Source organism: Mus musculus, chromosome X, assembly GCF_000001635.26.
Source record: "Mus musculus strain C57BL/6J chromosome X, GRCm38.p6 C57BL/6J".
NCBI classification, from domain to species: domain Eukaryota; kingdom Metazoa; phylum Chordata; class Mammalia; order Rodentia; family Muridae; genus Mus; species Mus musculus.
In genome coordinates, this window is record NC_000086.7 from 105,892,129 (window position 1) to 105,914,681 (window position 22,553).

General features: G+C 40.5%; 1 protein-coding gene across 1 annotated transcript in view; it reads right to left on the reverse strand.

Annotated features, from left to right (window-relative positions):
* The window catches only part of Atrx (ATRX, chromatin remodeler), a 131,758-nt gene that overhangs the window by 94,514 nt on the left and 14,691 nt on the right, over positions 1-22,553 (reverse strand). The window contains exon 2 of the mRNA NM_009530.2: positions 7,753-7,865. Coding sequence (NP_033556.2) covers positions 7,753-7,865 — 113 coding nt within the window. The remainder of the gene's footprint in view (positions 1-7,752; positions 7,866-22,553) is intronic.

The following is a 22,553-nucleotide window of genomic DNA, read 5'->3' on the forward strand; positions in this document are numbered from 1 at the left end:
AGAGAGGAAACTATACAGTATTATTATTACTTATGAGTAGTGATTTAAAAACTTTCAACAAAATACTAAAAAACTCCATATAAGAAGACAAAGTATAGGGCTGGGGGTGTCTCTAACTCAGCTGGTAGGCAGATATTTAAGTAGCCATATGAACAAAGCCTTGGGTTCTTTCCCCAGTAGCCATAAACCACACTTGGTGGTACATGTCTTAGTTCTAGCACTCACAAGGCACTGATGACAGGATCCATAGCGGTAACACAATCCTTTAATAACAACACTTGAGAAACGGGAGAAAGGAGGCTCTCCATGGATTCAAAGTCAGCTGGTTTGCATAGTAAGATTGTCTTAAGTAGTATATTTCAAAGAATCAATAAAAATATGGGAAAAGAATTACTAGAACTAATAACTAACTTCAAGTTCAAAGGATACAAATTCCACATAGAAATGTCAAGTGAGTTCCTAAACATTTCAAAATAATAGATGCTTTGAAATAGATGTGTACACTAAGCAGCAAATATCATACTTGGGAGACTAAAACTGGAGGATCAAGTACTAGCCTGGCAACACAACCAGATGCCCTACTTTACCATCTCAATGAGATGGGGTGGAGATGGCTCAGGAATTAAGCACATCTGTTGCTTTGAGAGGACCTGGGTTTGAGTCCCAGCACCAACATGGTGATTCACAACCATCTGTATCTCCAGTTCCAGAACATATGATATTATCTTCTGACCTCCCTGGGTACCAGGCATGCAAGTGGTGCACATACATGCAAGCAAAGCACTCACACTTAAAAATGAATTAAATCTGATTTTTAAAAAATAAGATGAGTGGTGGTGACCTACACCTTTAATACTAGTACTCAGGGGACAGAGGTAGTTGGATCTCTGAGTTTGAGGCCAGCTTGGTCCTGGTCTACAGTGAGTTCCAGGACAGTGAGGACTACACAGAGAAACACTGTCTTAAAAAACAAACAATCAAGTAGAGAAATGGCTCAATAGTTAAGAGCACTGATATCAAGATATTCTGAGTTTCAATTCCCAACAACCACATGGTGAGAAACAACCATCTATAACGGGATCAGATGCCCTCTTCTGGCATGTCTAAAGGCAGCTACAGTGGACTCATACACATAAAGTAAATAAGTAATTCTTTAAAAGCAAACAAATGAAAATTTTAAAGAACTTAAAAGTAAAACCCCTGATATATTTAGTTAAAAATTTAACAATAATGTGTATTAGCATTCTTATACAGAAAAGTACAAGGTTAAGAATATCTCCAGCTGTCCTATTAAACATTCTCATTTTTTATTTTTTTAAAGGGACCCGCTGTGCAGTTATCTTCTCTCCTCAATCAAGCATGGTAGCACACAGCTGTAATTCTAGCACATGAAAAATTCTGAAAAGAGATTCTAACTGTGTGGCTGAATAGTTAACTCAGCTAAAATCCAAAGCAAACTCTATACAAAGGGGACAGCAAGCGATTCATTCTGTCCTTTCAGTCCCGGCCCCAGTGCTTATACTAAGATCAACTTAGGCAATTCATTCAGAAGAATATGTGAGTAGGTCTTTTTGTCTGCTTGAGGATTTTCATTTTTGTACTTCCACTTACTTGCTCTCCTAGCTTACTTTGTTTACATGGTAACTGCTGCTCTTCCACTATTGAAGCCACATATCTATGTCTATCTTCCTATCTGTGCTGCCCACAATACATATAGTATTTGATATTTGTGAGCAATAATGATTAGTCCAACTAAAGTCACACACCACCACTAGAAGAAGCAGACTCTTACTGTGCCCAACTCAAGCAATTAGTGAACACAGGACACTGGCAATAAACTTCATTCAAAAAACAAGATATCTGGGGACTGAACTTTAAGTATGTAAGTTGAGACTCTGACTCAAAAATGTGTTAATTAAATAAATAAAGAGTTGAGCATGGTAGTTCATGCCTATAATGCCAGCATTCAGGAAACTGAAACAGGAAGATTGCTTACCACTTCAAAAACAGCCTGGACTAGGAGAGAACTTGGCACAATAAAAATCCAGAGTGGGGGTGCTTGCCTTTAATCCCAGCAGTCAGGAGGAAGAGGCAGGCAGATCTGAGTTCAAGGCCAGCCTGGCTTACATTGTGAATTCCATGACAGAAATAACTACAGAAGCCTTATCTTAAAACAAAATTGGACAGATGGATATGTTCAAACAAATACACTTACAATTCTTTTCTGTGATTAGCAACTACAATGTAACTATGAGTACAAAGAAGTCTAAGGCAAGTGACTATAAAAGTTAAAGATGGGGGCTAGAGATGGCTCAGCAGGTTAAGAGCACTGACTGCTCCTCCAGAGGTCCTGAGTTCAAATCAGACAACCACATGGTGGCTCACAACCACCTGTAACGAGATCTGACATCCTCTTCTGGTGTGTCTGAAGACAGCTACTGTGTACTTAAATATAATAAATAAATCTTTGGGTCAGAGCAAGCAGAGACTGAGCGAGCAGAGTTGACCAGAGTAAACCGAGGTCCTAAAAATTCAGTCCCCAACAACCACATGAAGACTCACAACCCTCTGTACAGCTACAGTGTACTCATATACATAAAATAAAAAAGTAAATCTTTTTTAAAAAGTTAAAGATGATGGGAGCTCAATGTTCTTCTGTTAGAGAAACCCAGCAATAAATACAAAAGACTGGAGGCACACACCTTTAATCCTGGCACTTGGGAGGCAGAGGCAGGTGGATTTCTGAGTTGGAGGCCAGCCTGGTCTACAGAGTGAGTTCCAGGACAGCCAGGGATACACAGAGAAACCCTGTCTCAAAAAAACCAAAAAAAAAAAAAAAAAAAAAGACTGGAGACACGTATGGTATCAGATTACAAGTGCTAATGTCAACTCATAAAATTTAACACATAGCTATTATTAGCTTTCCCAGGAAAAGGAAGCAAGACCTTCCTAGTGACAATGAGCACATCATATACACTGATACATGCTGTAAGTCTTGAACCTCTTGGGGAGACAGGAAACAAGCAAACATGATCGTCCACCCAGATAGCATGAAATTGGTACAATTTGAATGCCAAAAGAAAAAACAAGGAGGGCTAGAAAGATAGCTCAGCGGTTAAGAGCAATGGCTGTTCTTCCAGAGTTCATAAGTTCAATTCCCAGCAACCACATGGTGGCCCATGACCATATATAATGAGATCTGGTGCCTTCTTCTGGCCTGCAGTACAGAACACTATACATAATAAATAATTTTTAATTAAAAATTTTTTAAAAAGCCGGGCATGGTGGCGCACGCCTTTAATCCCAGTACTCAGGAGGCAGAGGCAGGTGGATTTCTGAGTTCGAGGCCAGCCTGGTCTACAAAGTGAGTGCCAGGACAGCCAGGGCTACACAGAGAAACCCAGTCTCGGAAAAAAAAAATTTAAAAAAAGAAAAAAGAACAAAAAAGCATTGGTAAGATAACTCAGTGGGTAGAGCTGCTTACTGCCAAGTCTAACAACCTAAATTCAATCTCTGAGGTTCCAAAGAGGGGAAGAAGAAAACTGACTCCTACAAATTGTCCTATGACCTCCACAGGTGTACTTTGGCAAGCAAGTATATGTACATTCATGTATATACACATAGGAAAACTACATAATTGTGATAAAACTTTAAATGAATGATAATAACAATATTCACAGGAAATATAAAGAATTGAGATATACTAATAAATGTATAAAGGATAAATCATAAAGCCCTACTTTAGTAATATTTCAATCAATAAACGTAGCAATAAATTATCAGGCAATGAACAGAATTTATGACAGGCAAACTTTCTAGAAATGGCCAACAAGATTCTACAACCTCTATTAATTTTAAAAACAAAATCCCAAAGGTTCGATTTACTAAATGAAGACTCAGGAGCCAGATGCTCTGAGAATGCTAGCTCAGAGAGGCAGAGAAATCACCCAGCTGACCCGCCTACCCCACCGACATCCCTTCATGCTGTCTGAAATACCCTTCAACTCAAAGACTCTCTCTCTCTCTTTCCTGGGTTTATGTTCACTCCCTGTCAACTGGCTGCTTGCCTCGCCTCTTGACCAATCATTGAGTTTATTTAGCTCTTTAGAGAAAGCTTTTGGGTTAAAGTATGTGCTAGGGCCTGAGCCACATCACAAGGTTTTTCCAATTCACAATCTTAGTGATCACAATATGATCAAATATCCTGCAGCAAACTTCAGTTCCCCAATCTGTGATTATGACTTCACAACTGTTTCTTGTAAATTGGTAACGTTAACCTTAAAGATGAGAGGTGGTACACATTCCTTTAATTCCAGAACTCAGGAAGCAGAGGCAGGTGGATTTCTGTGCGTTCAAGGCTAACCTGGTCTACACAGCAAGTTCAAGGAGAGCCTAAGCTACACAAAGAAACCCTGTCTCAAAAATAGATAAATAGATTATCAGGGAGAAGTGAGTGAAGCTTGAGACCTTAGAACAAGAAATTTTCAGTTTAGGTAGGACATATAGATTATGGTAGATTATGGTAGCACATATCCTGAGTTTTAGGCCAGCCTGATCTACATAGCAGAATCCAGGCCAGCTAGGGTTACATAGCAAGAGCCAGTCTTTTAAAACTCCACCTGTTAGCAAAGACCAAGAAAAGCAACAATCAAAAGAGTAAGAAAAGTCGGGCGTGGTGGTGCACGCCTTTAATCCCAGCACTCGGGGTGCAGAGGCAGGTGGATTTCTGAGTTCGAGGCCAGCCTGGTCTACAGAGCAAGTTCCAGGACAGCCAGGGCTATACAGAGAAACCCTGTCTCGAAAACAAAACAAAACAAAACGAGTAAGAAAGATTCAAGGCATGAGAGAAACACCATGCACTGTGCTGGCTTTGCCAAATGGGGCTACATGAGAAGAAATGCAGACATGTGAAAGGAGTTCAGGAAAAAGGTCCTGGCCAATAGGAAGTGAAGACAGAGGGGTCTCATTTTTATGACCACAGAGAACTGAATTCTGCCAAAACCTTAAGGAAGTTTGGGAACATGGTCTTGCGCAGAGCTAACAGAAATGAACGATGTGCTGCTGACAGACACACCAACAGCCTTGTGATGCCAGAGGACAGTTCAGCAAAGCCCACCAGATTCTTGACTTACAGAACTGTGAGATGACAAATGTGGATTGCCTGACCCACTAACATAATCATTTGTAATAGAAAATACTTTTAAGTTAAAACTTGATGACAAGAAGAATAATTTCAAAATCTTTCTGTTTTCATTATTAACTAGTTACAAAAGAATAAATCCTAACTTTATAGTATTCAACAAAGTACAAACATAACCAATAACCCAATAACATCATCAATAAACAAATGAAACCATGAGCCTTGGGGTAAAATTCACAGAAACATATTCTCTGGTTAGATTTACCTATTTATCTATCTATTTTTTGTTTGCTTATTTAGTAAACTTGCCACAAGCCGTGGTCATCTGGGAAGAACTATTACTGCTGTTCCTTTGGAAGTAATACCAATTTTCTTCTGGAAAGATTACAAATTTTTCTTTCCCCCTCACTAAAAGAGTTTGACGCCGAGCTTGGTGGCGCACTCCTTTAATCCCAGCACTCGGGAGGCAGAAGCAGGTGGATTTCTGAGTTCGAAGCCAGCCTGGTCTACAAAGTGAGTTCCAGGACAGCCAGAGCTATACAGAGAAACCCTGTCTCAAAAAACCAAAAAGAAAAAAAAAAAAGAAAAAAGAGTTTTGACTCTTAGATCATGGCCCATGCCTCTAGTCTCAACATTCCAGAAGCAAAGGGTAGAAAAGTTTAACCCTAGTTTACAAAGCAAGTTCCATATCACCTGGGGTTACACAGTAAGACCCTGTCTCAAAAAAAAAAAAAAAAAAAAACTCTAATAAGGACTAACTATAGTTTTCCTTTTTAAAACAGTGTTTGTGTGGTGGGGTGGAGTGCACGGGTGGGTACATGTGCCATGGAACACATGTGCATTAAAGTCAGAGGGGAACTCGAGCTCTCCAATTTTACCGAGTTCCAGGAATCAGCTTACCAGGCCTTCATGGCCACAGCAATCTGGCTGGCCCTAGTGTAGGTTTTCTGTTTCTATGAATCCCATCACAACCTCTTGAATCTGGGGCTTGCTAGTGTAAATTTTTAGAAAATGCTTACCCAGTGATTTGGTACTCTAACATATAGTTGAACCTTTCACTATTATCATGCTACTTTTTTTTTTACATTGTATATGTGCATATACAAGCTTTGATGTTATGTATGCTACATGAGTAACCTATCATTATAATATATAGGATATAGAATATTTTTAAAGGGGTCTACTATTATAATCTGAGCATTCAAGAGGCTCAAACAGGATGATCACAAGTTCAAAGAAAACCTGTGGTTTTCTTTTTGTTTTTTTGTTTTTCGAGACAGGGTTTCTCTGTGTAGCCCTGGCTGTCCTGGAACTCACTCTGTAGACCAGGCTGGCCTCGAACTCAGAAATCTGCCTGCCTCTGCCTCCCAAGTGCTGGGATTAAAGGCATGCGCCAGCCACCACTGTCCAGCTCTGTGATGTTTTTTAGACATCCTGTCTAAAAAATGTTTCTTAAATGAAGGAGAAAAAAAGCCAATGTGTTTTATGAAACTATATATACCAAATCATATAAATGATTTTGTTTTCATCTGGTTTGGGATTTGCTGTTACTGTTTTAAAAAAGTTTTTGACTGCAGCCAGGCTAGACTAAAACTTACTGTGTAATCCCTATTGGCCTTGAACTCACAGCTAGCCTACTTGTCTACTGAGTGCCAGAGTTTTACGTATGGGACAGCATGTCCACCTTCATCAAGTGATATTATTAAGGAACATGACAATTTAAATTCTAATACACGGGCTGGTGAGATGGCTCAGTGGGTACGAGCACCCGACTGCTCTTCCGAAGGTCCAGAGTTCAAATCCCAGCAACCACATGGTGGCTCACAACCATCTGTAACATGATCTGACTCCCTCTTCTGGTGTGTCTGAAGACAGCTATAGTGTACTTACATATAATAATATAATAATAAATAAATCTTTAAAAAAATAAATTCTAATACACAAGTAGCCACTAGAATAAAATATCTCTATAGAGTTAGTTAGAGATAGTTATAAAACATGTGCCCAGCATGCTTCATGGTTGGAGTTACACCACCAGAAACCTACACTGCTCATACCTCCCCTAACTCTTATCTATTTATCACATCCTCCATCAGAAACTTCCATTATATATCAAACACTAACTAGTAAGGGTTTTACTCTCTAAGCATCCATTAATTTACATCAGTTTACAACTTTCTATTTTTCCTTTCCAAAATTAAAATCTTACAGCAGATACTAGCAAACACACCCAATAAGGATTTCAATAAACTTGCTAATCCAATTTTCTACAAATTGTGTAGCTGCTCCATACCAAAATAATAAGTGAGGGGCCTGGACAGATGGCTGAGCAACTAAGAATGGTTGCTGCTCTTGCAGAGGACCCAGATTCGGTTCCCAGCACCCTCATCAAAGTGGCTCACAACCACCTCTAACTCCAGTTCCAGGGAATCTGGAAGTATGTTCCAGAGAAATCCAGTCCTCAGGCCTCTTAGACAACAGCATACATATGGTGCACACAAACTCAAGCAGCCTCACACACAGCACAAACACAAATAAAAAGAAATCTTTAAAATAAATGAATAGAAATAAATAAAACAGGACTACATACGGCACAGTCAGCTTCAAATTACCTGTGCTTTGGTTCATGACAAGTCGTGGAGAAGAACACGTTTCCTCAGATTCTTCTGATGAGTGTGCTAAGAAGTCATGAAGCTTCTGCACCAATGTACTCAACTTGTTTCCACTATCAAAACAAAATGTTAACAACGTCCTTACAATAAAGGTAAACCTCTAACAGACAGCCAAGCCTATCTTGTAGTCTTACTAGTCTTGAGGCTATACATGCTCAAAGTCAAAAATTAAAGGCAATGAATTTTAGTTTGCTGAGTATATGACTATATAAATAATACAATCTGCCCATATGCTCATAGACAGGCTCAAATCGCTGACACTGTTCACTAAAAATTTCTAAGATATTTACATCTTTCAATTTGCTAAATATGGTATGTTTAAATATAAGTTACATTTAAAATAATTTAACACCAAGTAAATCTTACCATAAAGCCCTGGGAATGGACATGAGCATTGGAAATATTTACCTTGCATACACAAGGCCCCAAGTGTAATTTCTAGCATTTCTCACTCCCATCCCCCAAAAACTATCACCTAATTTTATAAAGACACAGCAAACTTTTTTTTTTTTTTTTTTGGTTTTGGTTTTGGTTTTTTGAGACAGGATTTCTCTGTATAGCTCTGGCTGTCCTGAAACTCACTTTGTAGACCAGGCTGGCCTCGAACTCAGAAATCCACCTGCCTCTGCCTCCCAAGACAGCAAACTTTAAAACCACAAAGTAGTTTCAAAAGAAAAACGGGGATCATCAAAGGCACAAAGATATTCATGTGTAAATTGTATCCACCTTTTGCTAGGCATAGCGATACTGGTATACTCCTTTGATCCTAACACTTAGAAAACAGAGGCAGGAGAGGTGGCTCAGTAGTTAAGAGCACTAACTGCTCTTCCAGAGGTCCCAAGTTCGATTCCCAGCAACCACATGGTGGCTCACAACCATCTGTAATGAGATCTGATGCCCTCTTCTGGTGTGTCTAAAGACAGCTACAGTATAAATAAATTGAAAGAAAAAAACAAACAAAATTCATTCACCTTTATTTCATAATGTCTAGCTGACCCTTGCATGTATCTCATTATCATTAATAACTTTAGTAACTCTTTTCTTATACATGAGCCGTATCTGCAAAGGCCTCTGAAACTAAAATACTGGTAAGATCACCTTTGCAAGAAAGCGTAAACATGCCAACATGCAAAATATGAAACATTTTTGTTCCTTTACACTAAGAAAATTATTAATTTAGCAACTGTGTTTATCTAATGTCTAATTGTCTTATTGAGTTTATTCTACCTTCTGCTTGGCACCGAATAGTTAGTTATATAATAGACTGATACTAAGATGAATACATTTATAGACTAGGATTTGAAAAAATGCACACTTTTAAGAAATCAATAATAAAATCGCCGGGTGTGGTGGCACACGCCTTTAATCCCAGCAGAGGCAGGCGGATTTCTGAGTTCGAGGCCAGCCTGGTCTACAAAGTGAGTTCCAGGACAGCCAGGACTATACTGAGAAACCCTGTCTTGAAAAACCAAAAATAAAAATAATAATAAAATCATCATTTATAGAATACACCATTAATCCCAGCACTGGGGAGGCAGAGATCGTCAGGCTGCTGTGAATTTGAGGCCAGAGCATGCAGAGTGAGTTCCAGAACAGCCAGAAAAATAGTGAGACTCTCTTTCAAAAACAAACAACATCAAATATAGATATAGATAGACAGACAGAAAGAAAGAAAGATAGACAGGTGATAGAAAATTATAAAAATAAACTGAATAGGATTAAAAAGAGTTCAAAAGCTTGAAAGCAGAAATTAAACATTTAATCCTTTTTTAATGATGGTTTTTCAATGCTGGAGAGATCACCCTGCAATGAAAAGCACTTGAGTAATCATGAGGACAGAGTCCATATCCCAGCACGCATGTTAACAAGCAGTCCATGCAACTGTACTCATAAGGGAGCCAGAAACAAAAAGACTGATTGGATCTGTTGACATCTAGACTAGAAAACACAAGCTCCTGGATCAGAGAAACCCTGCCTGCTTCAAAGCAAAGCATAATAGAAAAGGAGACTAATATAATCTCTTCTGGCTTCTGTGTGCACACAAGCATGAGCACATGAACACACAGACACAAAGTATACATACATGCGCAGTATATAAAAACAAATCTAGTCTTTTAAATGACGATTTTATAATCATAAAAGCAAGACAAAATAAATCCTGACTTCATTAAATTTAAAGGATATCAAAGGATACCATAAAAAAATACAAAGTGTTGGATGATAGTGGTTCACACCTTTAACCCCAGTGCTCGGGAGACAGAGGAAAGTGGAACTGTATGAATTAGAGGCTAGCCTGATCTACAGAGTGAGTTTCTGGACAGCCAGGGCTACAGGGAGAAACCCTGTCTGAAAAAAAAAGGAAGAATACGATCAGAAATTAATGAAATGAAAGGGCTGAAGAAACAACTCACTGATTTTTCAGATCAAAGTTCAACTGCCAACACCCACAGACAACACAACTGCCTGGAAAAATCTCACACTCGTATACACAAGACAAACAAACATACACACACACACACACACACACATATTAAAATTAAGGGGGCTGCAAACAACTGAGCAGGGGCTATCCCAAAAGCTGTTGCCTATTCATGGGATATGTTCTTCTAGCTGGGCTGCCTTGTCTGGCCTCAGTGGAAGAGGAAGCACCTTGCCCTGGATCCACTTGATGTGTCGGGGTGAGGGGATATTCAGGGGGACCCCTACCCTCTCAGAGAAAAGGGAGAGGCAGCAAGGATTGTGGGAGGGAGTGACTGGGAGGAGGGAGCAGTGAGCGGGATCTAAAGTGAATCAGAAAAAAAAAGGTAGTGTGCCTCTGTGGTTGCTGCCTTTCTCTGAATTCCTGTTCTGACTTCCTTCAATGGTGAACTGTTATGGGGATATATAAGCCAAATAAACAGGGGTGGGAGGTGCTAAAAGAACAATGCAGTCCCTTAACAACACTGGCTGCTCTTATAGAGCACTTAAATTCCCAGCAGTCACATGGTGAATCGTACCCACTTACTCCAGTTTGAGAAAATCCCATGCCTTCTCCTGGCTTCTGCGGGTACCATGCAAGCATGTCACACACACAGACGGATGGAAGGACAGACAGACACATAAACAAAAGAAAGGGAGGAGGGGAGGGGAGGGGAGGGAAAGGAAGAGAGAGGAGAGGGAAAAGGAGACAGACATTAAGAAAATGGAGACTGAAAGACCAATACAAAGAATCCATAAAACAATGAGTTGGGGGGGGCAGGGAATGTACTCAGTTTGTAGAGAACTTGACTAGCAAGCAGAATTTCCCAGGTTTGATCCCCAGCCACAGATAAACTACATATGGAGACATGTGCTTATAATCCTCTTCATCTGGAATTAGAGGCAGAAGCAACAAAAATTCAAGATCATCCTTTGCTACATAGAAAATATGAGACAAGGCTGAGATACTGAGTGAGACCCTGCCTCAATAACAATAAAAAATTATGAAAAAAAATTAAAAATTGTGGCTGGTCTTCTAGGGGGCCCAGGTTCAATTCTGCAGAACCAAGGGATCCTATGTCTTCTTCTGGCCTCCCTAGACACCAGGCACACATATGGTACACAGACATATATGCAAACTGTCCATACACACAAACCACCAAAAAATAATTCTTTGAAAAGATAAATCAATACACCCACAGACAAACTAAAAAGGTTGAAATTAGAAATTAAATCCAGTGAGGCTTAGGGAATATTTTGTAATTTTACATTCTGAAGATCTAGGAAACCTAAACATAATGGAGATTCCTAGGTGCATGTGGCTACCAAATTAAAGAAGACACAATTAAAGCAGATTTGGAACAAATGAGAATGAAGGAATAATAATAATCTCCAATAAAGAAAAGCCTAGACATGACCAGTTACCTAGCAACAGAAAAGATAGCAACATACTTTTTTTTTTAATGGCTTTTTGAGACAGGGTTTCTCTGTATAGCCCTGGAACTCACTCTGTAGACCAGGCTGGCCTCGAACTCAGAAATCCTCCTGCCTCTGCCTCCCGAATGCTGGGATTAAAGGTGTGCGCCACCACGCCCCGGCTGTACCATACTTTAAAAGGAGCTGTTTAGCCCTTCCTTGCTCTCACTCCTCTCCTTTGTTTTCTTGCTTTCTCTTCTCCTCTCCTCTCTCTCCCTCTTATTCTCTCTTTCTCTCTAGCCTTTCCTCTCTCTCTCTCTCTCTCTCTCAATCTCTTTCTCTCTCTCTCTCTTTTCTACCTTCTTTCCCCCTGCCTTTCTATAATAAAGCTCTAAAACCATAGACAGTCTCTGCTCATCAAGGCTGTGCTCACTCTCCCATGCATGGGAACCTCTCTTCCCTCTTCCCTCCCTCCTATAACCCCGGGGCTACAAGGAGCAACCCTGGGACCCCTTTGGTTTTGGAGGCTGCCCCTTGTCCACCCTCCCCACCCCACCTCCGTTGAGTGAGTCAGAGGCTTGGATGCCCACCCGGGGCTGAGTGGAAAGCGTCTGGCAGCCTTCTCACATCTGCCTGTCCAGAGCATAGGTGGAACTCTGGCAGGACGTGGGCTATCCCTTCCCCCTCCTTCCCCAGGCCCCTTATTAAGTTCCCACAACATGGTGCATCACACAACTGTGAGGCAGAAAAATCCTGTTTACATATCTTCATTTCTTCTACTTGGATTTATTTCCTAAAGCGAAGAAAGCTTCATATGTTCGTTCTTTCCCGCTGCAACTTGGGAGAAGTCCACTCCTTGGATTGTGTTAGCATGGTCTTCCTGATGTGCAGTTAAGTGTCATAGAAAGGTGTTAATAGCATCATTTTAAATAAACATGACACTTTGTGTAGAGGACTAAAAACGAATCTGGCATTTAAGCAATGTGAAATAATGGTATGTTCTATTATTGTACTATAGTTAACTGTTAAAGCACGACTTATGTGACATTTTTGGTTGGTTGGTTTGGGGTTTTGGTTTTCAAGGCAAGGTTTTTCTGTGTAGCCCTAACTGTCATGGAACTCACTATAGTGACAAGGCTGACCTCAAACTCTGACAGTTGCCTTCTTATACCTCTCAGGTGTTGGGACTAAAAGTATATACCATCAAACGCAGCTCTATATGACTTGACTTCTGCATTTGCTCGCTTACTTTTCTTTGGGGAGGTTTCCTTTAAGAAAGCAACTTTTCATGCTCTGTGTTCCTTTTTATTAGGAATCAAGAAATATTAGATTGACCCTGTATGGAGGTGCATGGGGAAGCAGAGACAAGTAGATCCCTGAGTTTCAGGTCAGCCTGGTCTACAGAGCAAGTTCCAGGACAGCCAGGGCTACACAAAGAAGCCGTCTCAGGGACAAAAGGGGAAAATGTGAAGAGGACGACGACTTAGTAGTAGCAGTAGTAGATCAAATGTGAAAGCACTTGATACATCTAGGCTGGGGGAGGGCACGAAATAAAATACCTCTTATCATTTACTTTAGCAGTCTTGTCTGTCTGTGACAAGAATAAATTTCTTTATTGATTCTTAATTTGCTACTATGTGATAAGTTCTCTTCTCCATAAAACTTCACCAATGCTTTCTGACTTTGGAGTTCTGGTAATTGCTTTACCATGTCACAGAAGTCTCATGTTGACAGAAAACAAGCATTGCTCTTGGCCAATTAAAGTGTATGTATAGCTGAAGAGATGGCTCAGTGGTCAACAGCACCTGCTGCTCTCCCAGAGAACCTCAGTAGGTAATCAGTACCTGTGTCCTATGGCTCACAATCATCTATAACTAAGTCCATCTTCAGGGCTTCTGATGCTGCCTTCTGGTACCCACAGGTACCTGCATGCACATGTGCATACACAGACACCATAAATCAAAAGCAGGTATTTTAAAAGCACAGTTAATTTCTTATACCTTTAACTTCCAATTAATTAATTAATTGGAAGAATAGATGCTGAAATCTAAAGCATCAGTACTTCTTGCAGACTTTTGCTCTTCTAAGAGAGTGTCCCTTTTGCTTAGTGATTGTTCACAGAGCTGACGACCTATGATCACTGACTGTAGACCCCCTAAAAGTTTGTCAAAATGTTATGTTCTGGCCAGGTATTTAGACCCAGCATTTAGGAGGCAGAAGCAGTGTATCTCTGAGTTCAAGGCCAGCCTGATCTACAGAGTTAAGTCCCAGGACAGCCAGGAATACTTGGGAAAACATCTCAAAAAAAAGACTAAATAAAATTATGTGATCTACATAACATAATATTTATCATAAAACAAATCATATTTTATAAAAATCAAAAAAATGAGACCAAATGGCTGAGCAGGCAAAAGTGCCCGCTGTCAAAGCTGATGACCTAAGTTCAATGATCAGATCCATCAGCTTCTTCTCGTTCTGGGACACAGCTCTTCCCTGGCCGTTACTCCACTGGCACAAGGGCTTCAAGCAATTCTCATCTCTTCCGTGGAATTGGCTAGGAATTAAAGAGTATTTGCAGCTTTTGCAGAAAACCTGGGTTCAGTTCAAAACATGCTAATTGAATAGCTCAAAGCAATCTGTAACCCAAATCCAGAAGGTTCCATGTCCTCTTTTGCCCTCCCCGGGCACCTGCACACACATGCACATTCCACCAATACAGTGCCATAAAATAGTAAAGATGTTTTAAAAGCTTCAGATTCTGAAGCACTTCAAATATTGGAAGAATAATGTTCAACTTGAATGAACAAGGCCAACCAAAACAAACAAGCTAAAAATTATCTATAAAGTATAATTAGTTCTTAGATTTTAAAAATACATAAATAAGCCGGGCGTGGTGGCACACACCTTTAATCCCAGCACTTGGGAGGCAGAGGCAGGCAGATTTCTGAGTTCGAGGCCAGCCTGATCTACAAAGTGAGTTCCAGGACAGCCAGGGCTACACAGAGAAACCCTGTCTCAAAAAACCAAAAACAAAACAAAAAAAAACCCCATAAATATCCTATAAAATACCCCCACTTGTGAACAGTGAGTGCTGTCTAAATCAGTTCGTACAGGTTGTGAGCCAGGTGTGACCTGTCATAATCCAACACCCAAGAGGTTGAAACAGATGGAAAACTACTCATGTGGTTGCACACAACCTCTGAGCTACATAGTGAGTTCCAGGCCAAAGTGGACTCCAAATTGAGATCCTGTCTCAAATCAGAAGGCAAGCAAGATGGTTCAGTGAGTAAAGGTCCTTGTCATACAAACCTAGTGACCCAAGGGCCAAGCCCTGGAACCCACATAGAAAGGAGAAACCAACTCCTCACAGTAGAGTTGTCCTCTGGCCTCTACATGTGTATGTTGTGGCATGCACATCTACATGGTAAGAAGTAAAAAAAAAAAAAAAATAGAAAAGCAGAGTGGGGGGAGGGAGGTGACAAGTAGCAGCTCTCCTGTCTGTTTATAATGAACACATTCCTTACTACCCAAAAGGTTCTATTACGTTCTTTAACTCATCTACTTATCTTTCATTTTTAAAAAGATTTTATTTATTTTATGTATATAAGTACACTGTAGCTGTCTTCAGACACACCAGGAGGGGGCATCAGATCCCATTACAGATGGTTGTGAGCCACCATGATTGCTGAGATTTGAACTCAGAACCTCTGAAAGAGCAGTCAGTGCTCTTAACCACTGAGCCCCTCATCTATTCTTTTTGTTTGTTTGTTTTTTGTTTGGTTTTGGTTTTTGTTTGTTCTTGGTTTTTGTTTGTTTTTTGTTTGTTCTTGGTTTTTGTTTGTTTTTTGTTTGGTTTTGGTTTTTGTTTGTTTTTGGTTTTTGTTTGTTTTTTGTTTGGTTTTGGTTTTTGTTTGTTTTTGGTTTTGGTTTTTGTTTGGTTTTGGGTTTTGTTTTTTTTTTGGTTTCTTGAGACAGGGTTTCTCTGTGTAGCCCTGGCTGTCCTGGAACTCACTTTGTAGACCAGGCTGGCCTCAAACTCAGAAATCTGCCTGCCTCTGCCTCCTGAGTGCTGGGATTAAAGGCATGTGCCACCACGCCTGGCTTCTCACCTATTTTTTTAAAACTTCATGTGTAAGTTAAAAACTAAGGTAAAAATCAGAAAGCATCATTGACCATATTTTCCCAAATTTTTCATGCTGATCATGGACTATAGAGCAGAAAGGAAGCAGGCGTCTCAATCAGTACAACAGCACAAGACTGTGAGATGTCTGCATCTGAGAGCAATCTGAGCTATAGCGAAACCCTGTCTCAAACCAAGCTCCCTCACAAAAAAATGTACATCTGAGTAGTTTCAGAATTATCAGGTCTAGAAAAAGACAGTGATTTCATTTGTCCATCCCCATAAAGCACACTTTAAACAATAACTGACAATCAGCTTTTCACCAATCCAATAAATCCATGCCCTGCTTTATTTAAAAATTCAATACTCACTAGAGCTAGAACAACAGATCTTGCTTGTCAACTTCCTTACTGGATTAAGAAGTGCCTAGATTAGCAAAGCTCATACCTGGGGTATGTATGAAGGTGATTAGAGAGAGGATTAACTAAGTCAACATTGACTCAGAATGTGCAGAGGCCACAATAAAAGGGACTTTTTAAAACGAGTGTCCCAAAGCACAAGCCTTTCCTCTCTGCTTCTCGAGCTGCTCTGCTGCCTTACACCCTCCCCATCGGGACAGACTGAAACCCCGGAAACCATGAGCTTGAAGACATATTCAAGGAAATGAAAAGCTCACTGAAATAGAAGTGCTTTTTAAAAAGCCTCCCCTTGGAGGCTGGAGAGATGGCTCAGTGGTTAAGAGCACTGACTGGTTTTCCAGAGGTCCTGAGTTCAAATCCCAGCAACCATATGACTCACAACCATCTGTAATGGGATCCGATGCCCTGAGGACTGTGACAGTGCCCGATTCAGGTATCATCATAAAAATGTTATTTTCATAGCTGTCAGATACTAACTGTATAAGCCTAGAAAATAAGGCATAAGTGTATGTCAATTTTAGTTATTTAGATTTCTTACATGTAGTGCCCAAGGAAGTCAAAAGGAAGGCACTGATCCCCTGGAACTGTTGTTATGGATAGTGTTATAGACAGGTACTTCTGGGAAGTCAATTGTATCCTCTACAAGAGTGGGGGATAAGGGCTCTTAACAGCTAAGCCTTTTCCCCAGCTACAAACACTCATCTGTAGATTTTGTTAATGCTCTGATTTTTGCTACCAAATAAGGCAGAAGCCTATGCAGGTTTTCTCTGTGCCACTGAATACTAACCACTAGAAAACTAGCTGCTGGCAGGGCAGTAGTGGCACATATTTTTCAAATCCCAGTACTCAGAAGACAAAGGCAGGCCTTCTGTGAGTTCGATGACAGCCTGGTCTACATACAGAGTGAGTTCTAGGAGAGCCAAGCTTACACAAAGAAACCCTGTCTCAAAAACTAAAGAAAGGAAAAAAAAGTAAGAAAGGAAGGTAGGAAATAAAGAATCTCTATGCTAGAGAATGTTCTTCACAAACCCTTGCCAAATTTTAATGTGCATTTGATACACACTGACCAGATTTAAAAACCAAAGAATCATTACAGAAAACTAAGGCTCAGAGGCCCTTATTTACAAAATGCAGTAATAGTTTCCATTTTTAATTATTCAGTGAAAAAAATCAGTATGTGCAACTCCAAACAAATCCAATCCTATATTGCATCCTTTGGAGAAACAGTCAGTAAACAAAGTTAAGGAAAAATAGGGCTGGAGATGAAGCTCATTAGTAGAACCCCTGGCTAACATGTGCAAGGCCCTGGGCTCAATCCACTAACCCTGCAAAAAAAAATGTCTTCTTAAAGAGTGAAAAAGCAGTTCTCCTAACAGATAATCCTCAAAACTCTGAATACTAAAGTTCTTAAAAGGGCTAAAACTACAGTAAGACAAACACACAGCTGGTTAATAGAGCACAGAGCTTCCAAAGTGCCTGTGGGTTTGGCGTAAGGGATCTTTTATTTTTGTTATATGTTATGGTATTTGAGACAGAGTCCTGTACCCCTAGCTCGTCTCCAATTCAAATTATGCAGGTACAACAAGCAAGAACCTCTGAGCCTACATACAGTCCCCACCACCTGCACGTCAGGACTATCACCGAGGCTTACTTCGTCTCCAGATGTTTTAGGATTGATTTTATGTATATGAGTGCTATATCTGCATGTACACTTGCATGCCAGAAGAGGGTATCAGATCACATTATGGAAGGTATGAACCACTATATTACTTTATCACACTATAGATGGTTATTGCTGGTAACTGAACTCAGGACCTCTGAAAGAGCACTGTTCTTAACTGCTGAGCCCTCATCTCCAGCCCTCATCTCTAAATTTTTTAATCTTTGTTCTTTATTGTCTTAACTAATGTGTTGTTTAAATCCTCACTGATTAGATAGACTGGAGAGATGGCTCAGTGGTTAAGAGCACTGACTGCTCTTCCAGAGATCCTGAGTTCAATTCCCAGCAACCACATGGTGACTCACAACCATCTGTAATGGGATCTGGTGCCCTCTTTTGTTGTGTCTGAAGACAGCTACAGTGTACTCATATACAAAAGAAAGATAAATAAAACATTCTGATTCTCTTATTTTTTCGAGTTTATGTGTTTCTATTAAACAAACACACATATACATACAAACAAACATACATACATACATACATATATACATACATACATACATGCGTTTTGTCTGAAGTGTGCATGCCTGATATCCAGAGAAGCCAGAAGAAGGTGCTGGATACCCTGAAACTGGAGTTTTAGACAGCCGTAAGCAGCCATGTGGATGCTTGGAACCAAACTTGAGTCCTCAACAAGAGCAGTAAATGCTCTTAAACTCTTCCCAGCTTTCCAGATTAAACACATAACTTTACCTACGTCTCTAGCTTTATTTTTCACAGCAAGCTACTGTGCCTACTACACTACCCACTAAGTGTAATACTAACAAGACAGGGTGCTAACAATTAAAATAATCATCTCAATTCCTGCACTGGGGCTAAAACACGTGCATGAAGTCCGGAGTTCAATGCTCAGCACCACAGAAAGAATCAATCAGAACCTATAGGTGTTTCGCGTGCCTGTAGGACTGCACCAGGTATGTACCTGGTCCTAGAAGAGGCCAGGGGGGACACTGGATTCCCTGCAACTGGGTTTTATATATATGCTGCCACAGGGGTGCTTCATATGGCTTCACTTTCTTTTGAGCTAGAGACTGAACTACAAGCCTTATGCAACACAGTAAGCATGATCTTTATCACTGAGACCACTCCAACCATGAGTTTATAATAATAAAAATAAAAAGAGTATCTTTTTGTTCTATTACTATCTGTTGCTCTATACAAAATGTTCTTTTATTTTTTTGGTGCTCTTATTTGTTTGAAATACTTGTGGAACACTTGTATTCTTAGTCTTTTGTGAGGAACAGGTTCTAATTCATTCTTCCAGGGAGGAGGAAAACTGAACAAACTGAGGGCTGTTAGCTTATCTTGGATCTAAGAGATCTCAGGTCCAGGGCAGAACTACACACATATACCACAAAAACCCTAGAGACAATCAAATACAAGGAGCCATTGTTTACCTGAAACAGAGTACTTAAAATAGCTTCTGACAAGCTGCTGGAAGCCAAGGACGGATTGAGTGAAGAGTTAAAACCCCTGCTGCAGCAGCTGTCGCCAGCTGGAGAGATGGTTCAGCGGTTAAGAGCACTGGTTGCTCTTCCAGAGGACCCGGGTTCGATTCCTAGAACTCAATGGCCGCTCACAACTGTAAGTCATAGAAAAAAATGAAACCGCCACTGTGGCCTCAGTCTCACAGGAATACCCATATTTTGCTGTTTTTTTTTCCCACTAGGAACTACCTGGTCTATATCAACATATTAAAATATGCCCAAAGCATTATCTACCTTCTTGGAGGAAAGGCAATAAAATATCCCCAGACTTTTCTTGCCTTCCTGTTTTACCCAAGTGGATATGAAACTTGGGAAATATTTCCCAAGGTCAAAACGAGAAACTTGGCTGGAGAGGGCCACTCGAGTTAAGAACACTGGCTTCTCTTCAAGAGGACCTTCATTAGTTCCCAGAATGTACAGGGAAACTCACAACACTTGTGTGGCAGATGAGGCTGAGTTTGATAAACAGTGGTAGCCAAAAAACAAAAACGGATACTAAAACCCAGAGAGCTGACCTTGGTCTGTTAGTAGATACAGCATGCCTAGCTTCCAACCACAAAGACAAGGCAGGCTGCCATGCTACAGGGCAAAAAAAAAAAAAAAAAAGTAAAATAAAAACAAAAAAACATAGTCTAAAAATTCAAAGTAAGCATCAAGACCAAACTCAGATACGATGGAGAATTTAAAATTAACAGATTGAGGATGTAAAATAACTATGGCTAACACAAATAGTGAATTGAAAAACAGTTGCCAAATATATACAACATGAACAAGAATTTCTGGCCTGGCAGTCGTGGCACACACCTTTAATCCCAGAAGAAGCAGGCAAATCTCTGAATTCAAAGCCAGCCTGATCTACAGAAGAACAGCCAGGGCAAGACAGAAACACTGGCTTGGGGGGATGGGGGATGGACCACCGTGACCGCTGCGACCTCTGCTATCTTTGCAAAGGCTGATTAGAACTTCACTGAGTCAGAGGTTAGAATGTTGCACACACACCAAGCAGCTCCCAGATGTCTATAACTACAGCTCCATTCTCTTCTGGCCACTGCAGGCATTGATCACCTATCCATACACACCCACACCCACATTCATAAAAATAATCAAAACAGAAAGAGGGAGAAAGAGAAAAGGTGGAAGACTATCATTCTCTATATTGGCAGGTTAGCCCATGGTAAGCACACAGGAAGCCCTACCCAAGACTCAATCCTTAGGGCACACACACAAGTCACTAACCTTAAACTCTTGGTCTTCCAACCTCTATCATTGAAGAACTTGGCCTACAGGCATGTCCCACCAGTCTCGGCTAAAACACTTATTTTAATTTACATGTTTTTCTATAAATGAATATTAAAATATCTTTTCGATAAGACCAAAACCATTTTCCAGGCAGAGGGCTAGATTAGTAACCAAAACATATATTAGTACAAGTTTTATATTACTGCATGTTGATTCTATATAATAGTCTATATTTCATATGTATATATTTGTATCATTCATCTCTATTGCCGATCGATCCTATTCTCTTTCAGTTCCCATTGATTACCTTCATCGCCCAACCTAGCTCCTCTCCTAGTTTCCAGGAAGTTTTACTAGGGCTATTTAGAAGGCCTAGTGAGGGATTATGTACACGCCAATAAAGAAGTCTCTCTCCATCCCCCATTGACAGTTAATTGGCTACTGACAAAGAGAAGTAGTACCTCTTGAGCTTACCTCTCCTAGCAGTCATTTTCATGGAGGTCTAAACAACCCCCCCCCAAAAAAAACTTAATGCTGTCAGGCCCATACTTGATTCCATGGCAATGATCACAACTGTGGGATCAAATATGCAACAGCAGGACTGGAGAAATGGCCCAGAAGTTAATAGTACTTGCTACCCTTGCAGAGGACAGGAGCCATTCCCAGCATCTACCTACATTGGGCATCTCATATCCTCTTCCTGTAATTCCAACTCCAGGGGATCCAATGCCCTCTTCTGGTCTCCACAGGCACCCAGCACAAGTGCACACACACAGAAAGAACATACGTATGCATAAGTAAAAAGAAACCTTTTTCTAAAGTACAACAGTGATGCGAAGTGGAAACTTAAGGGCTCTTTGGAAAGTCAGTTGTGTCAGATGGTGTTTTACTGGGGCAAACACTTGAAGGCGTGTTCTGAAGCAGACACAAGTGAAAAGATGTTTCAATGTGGCACACTCATGAAGGAATGTGCCACTGAAGCAGACACAGGTGAAAGGATTATGCAGACATGTAAAAGGGCACATGGTGAAGGATTCATCACTAATGACACCCATGTATTAGTTGAGCTCAATTTGTCATGACTCCATAGAGAGAAACGCAGCAAAAAAAGAAAAAGAAAAAAAGAAAAAAAGAAGAAAAAGAAAAAACCTTCTGGAAAAGTTTCTGTGGCTTCTTGCCACTTCTTCAGACTTGGGATTAGCAGAGTGATGTCAGCTGATACCGACTTAGGTGCTGAGACAAGATCCCTGGAGGACACACATGATGTTCGCAGAGGGTATGACTAGGACTCAGCAGATTGTGAAAGGGGCTTGCTTATAGAGCTAGCTTTACAATGCTTCCTGGTCTCATTTTTATGCTCATCTTCGCTTTGTTGAGAGATGCACAGCAGAGGACTTCTCCTGACATCCCTGCTGGTCTTAATCCTCCTGTTCACTCATGCCAATTCAGCTGAGGCCTGATTGTCTCTGCTAGGTCGTGCCACTACTGCTGATCTACATTTGGTATCCCGACACTATCAAAATGAACTGCTAGTATACCTGTGAAGTGTTTTCAAGTGGGTAGAGCTGCCACTGCTAACCTATGAACTGAACTGACAATGTCCAGACAACACAGATGCTCCAAAGAATATCTAAACAGCCCCACTTCCCCACATTCCTTCTTTTCCACTACCTCTGGTAGGTGGTGGTCTAGCAGGGAGGTGAAAGCGGTTTAAGAACCATCATTTAAAAGCAGGCATTGATTCAAGGCTAGCCTGGTCTACCAGGTGAGTTCCAGGATAGCCAGGGCTACACCGAGAAATCCTGCCTGGAAAAAAAAAAGAAGAAGCAGGCATTGAAAAGATTAAAGCTACAGTGAAACAGTCTTAAGAAGTTCTACTTCGG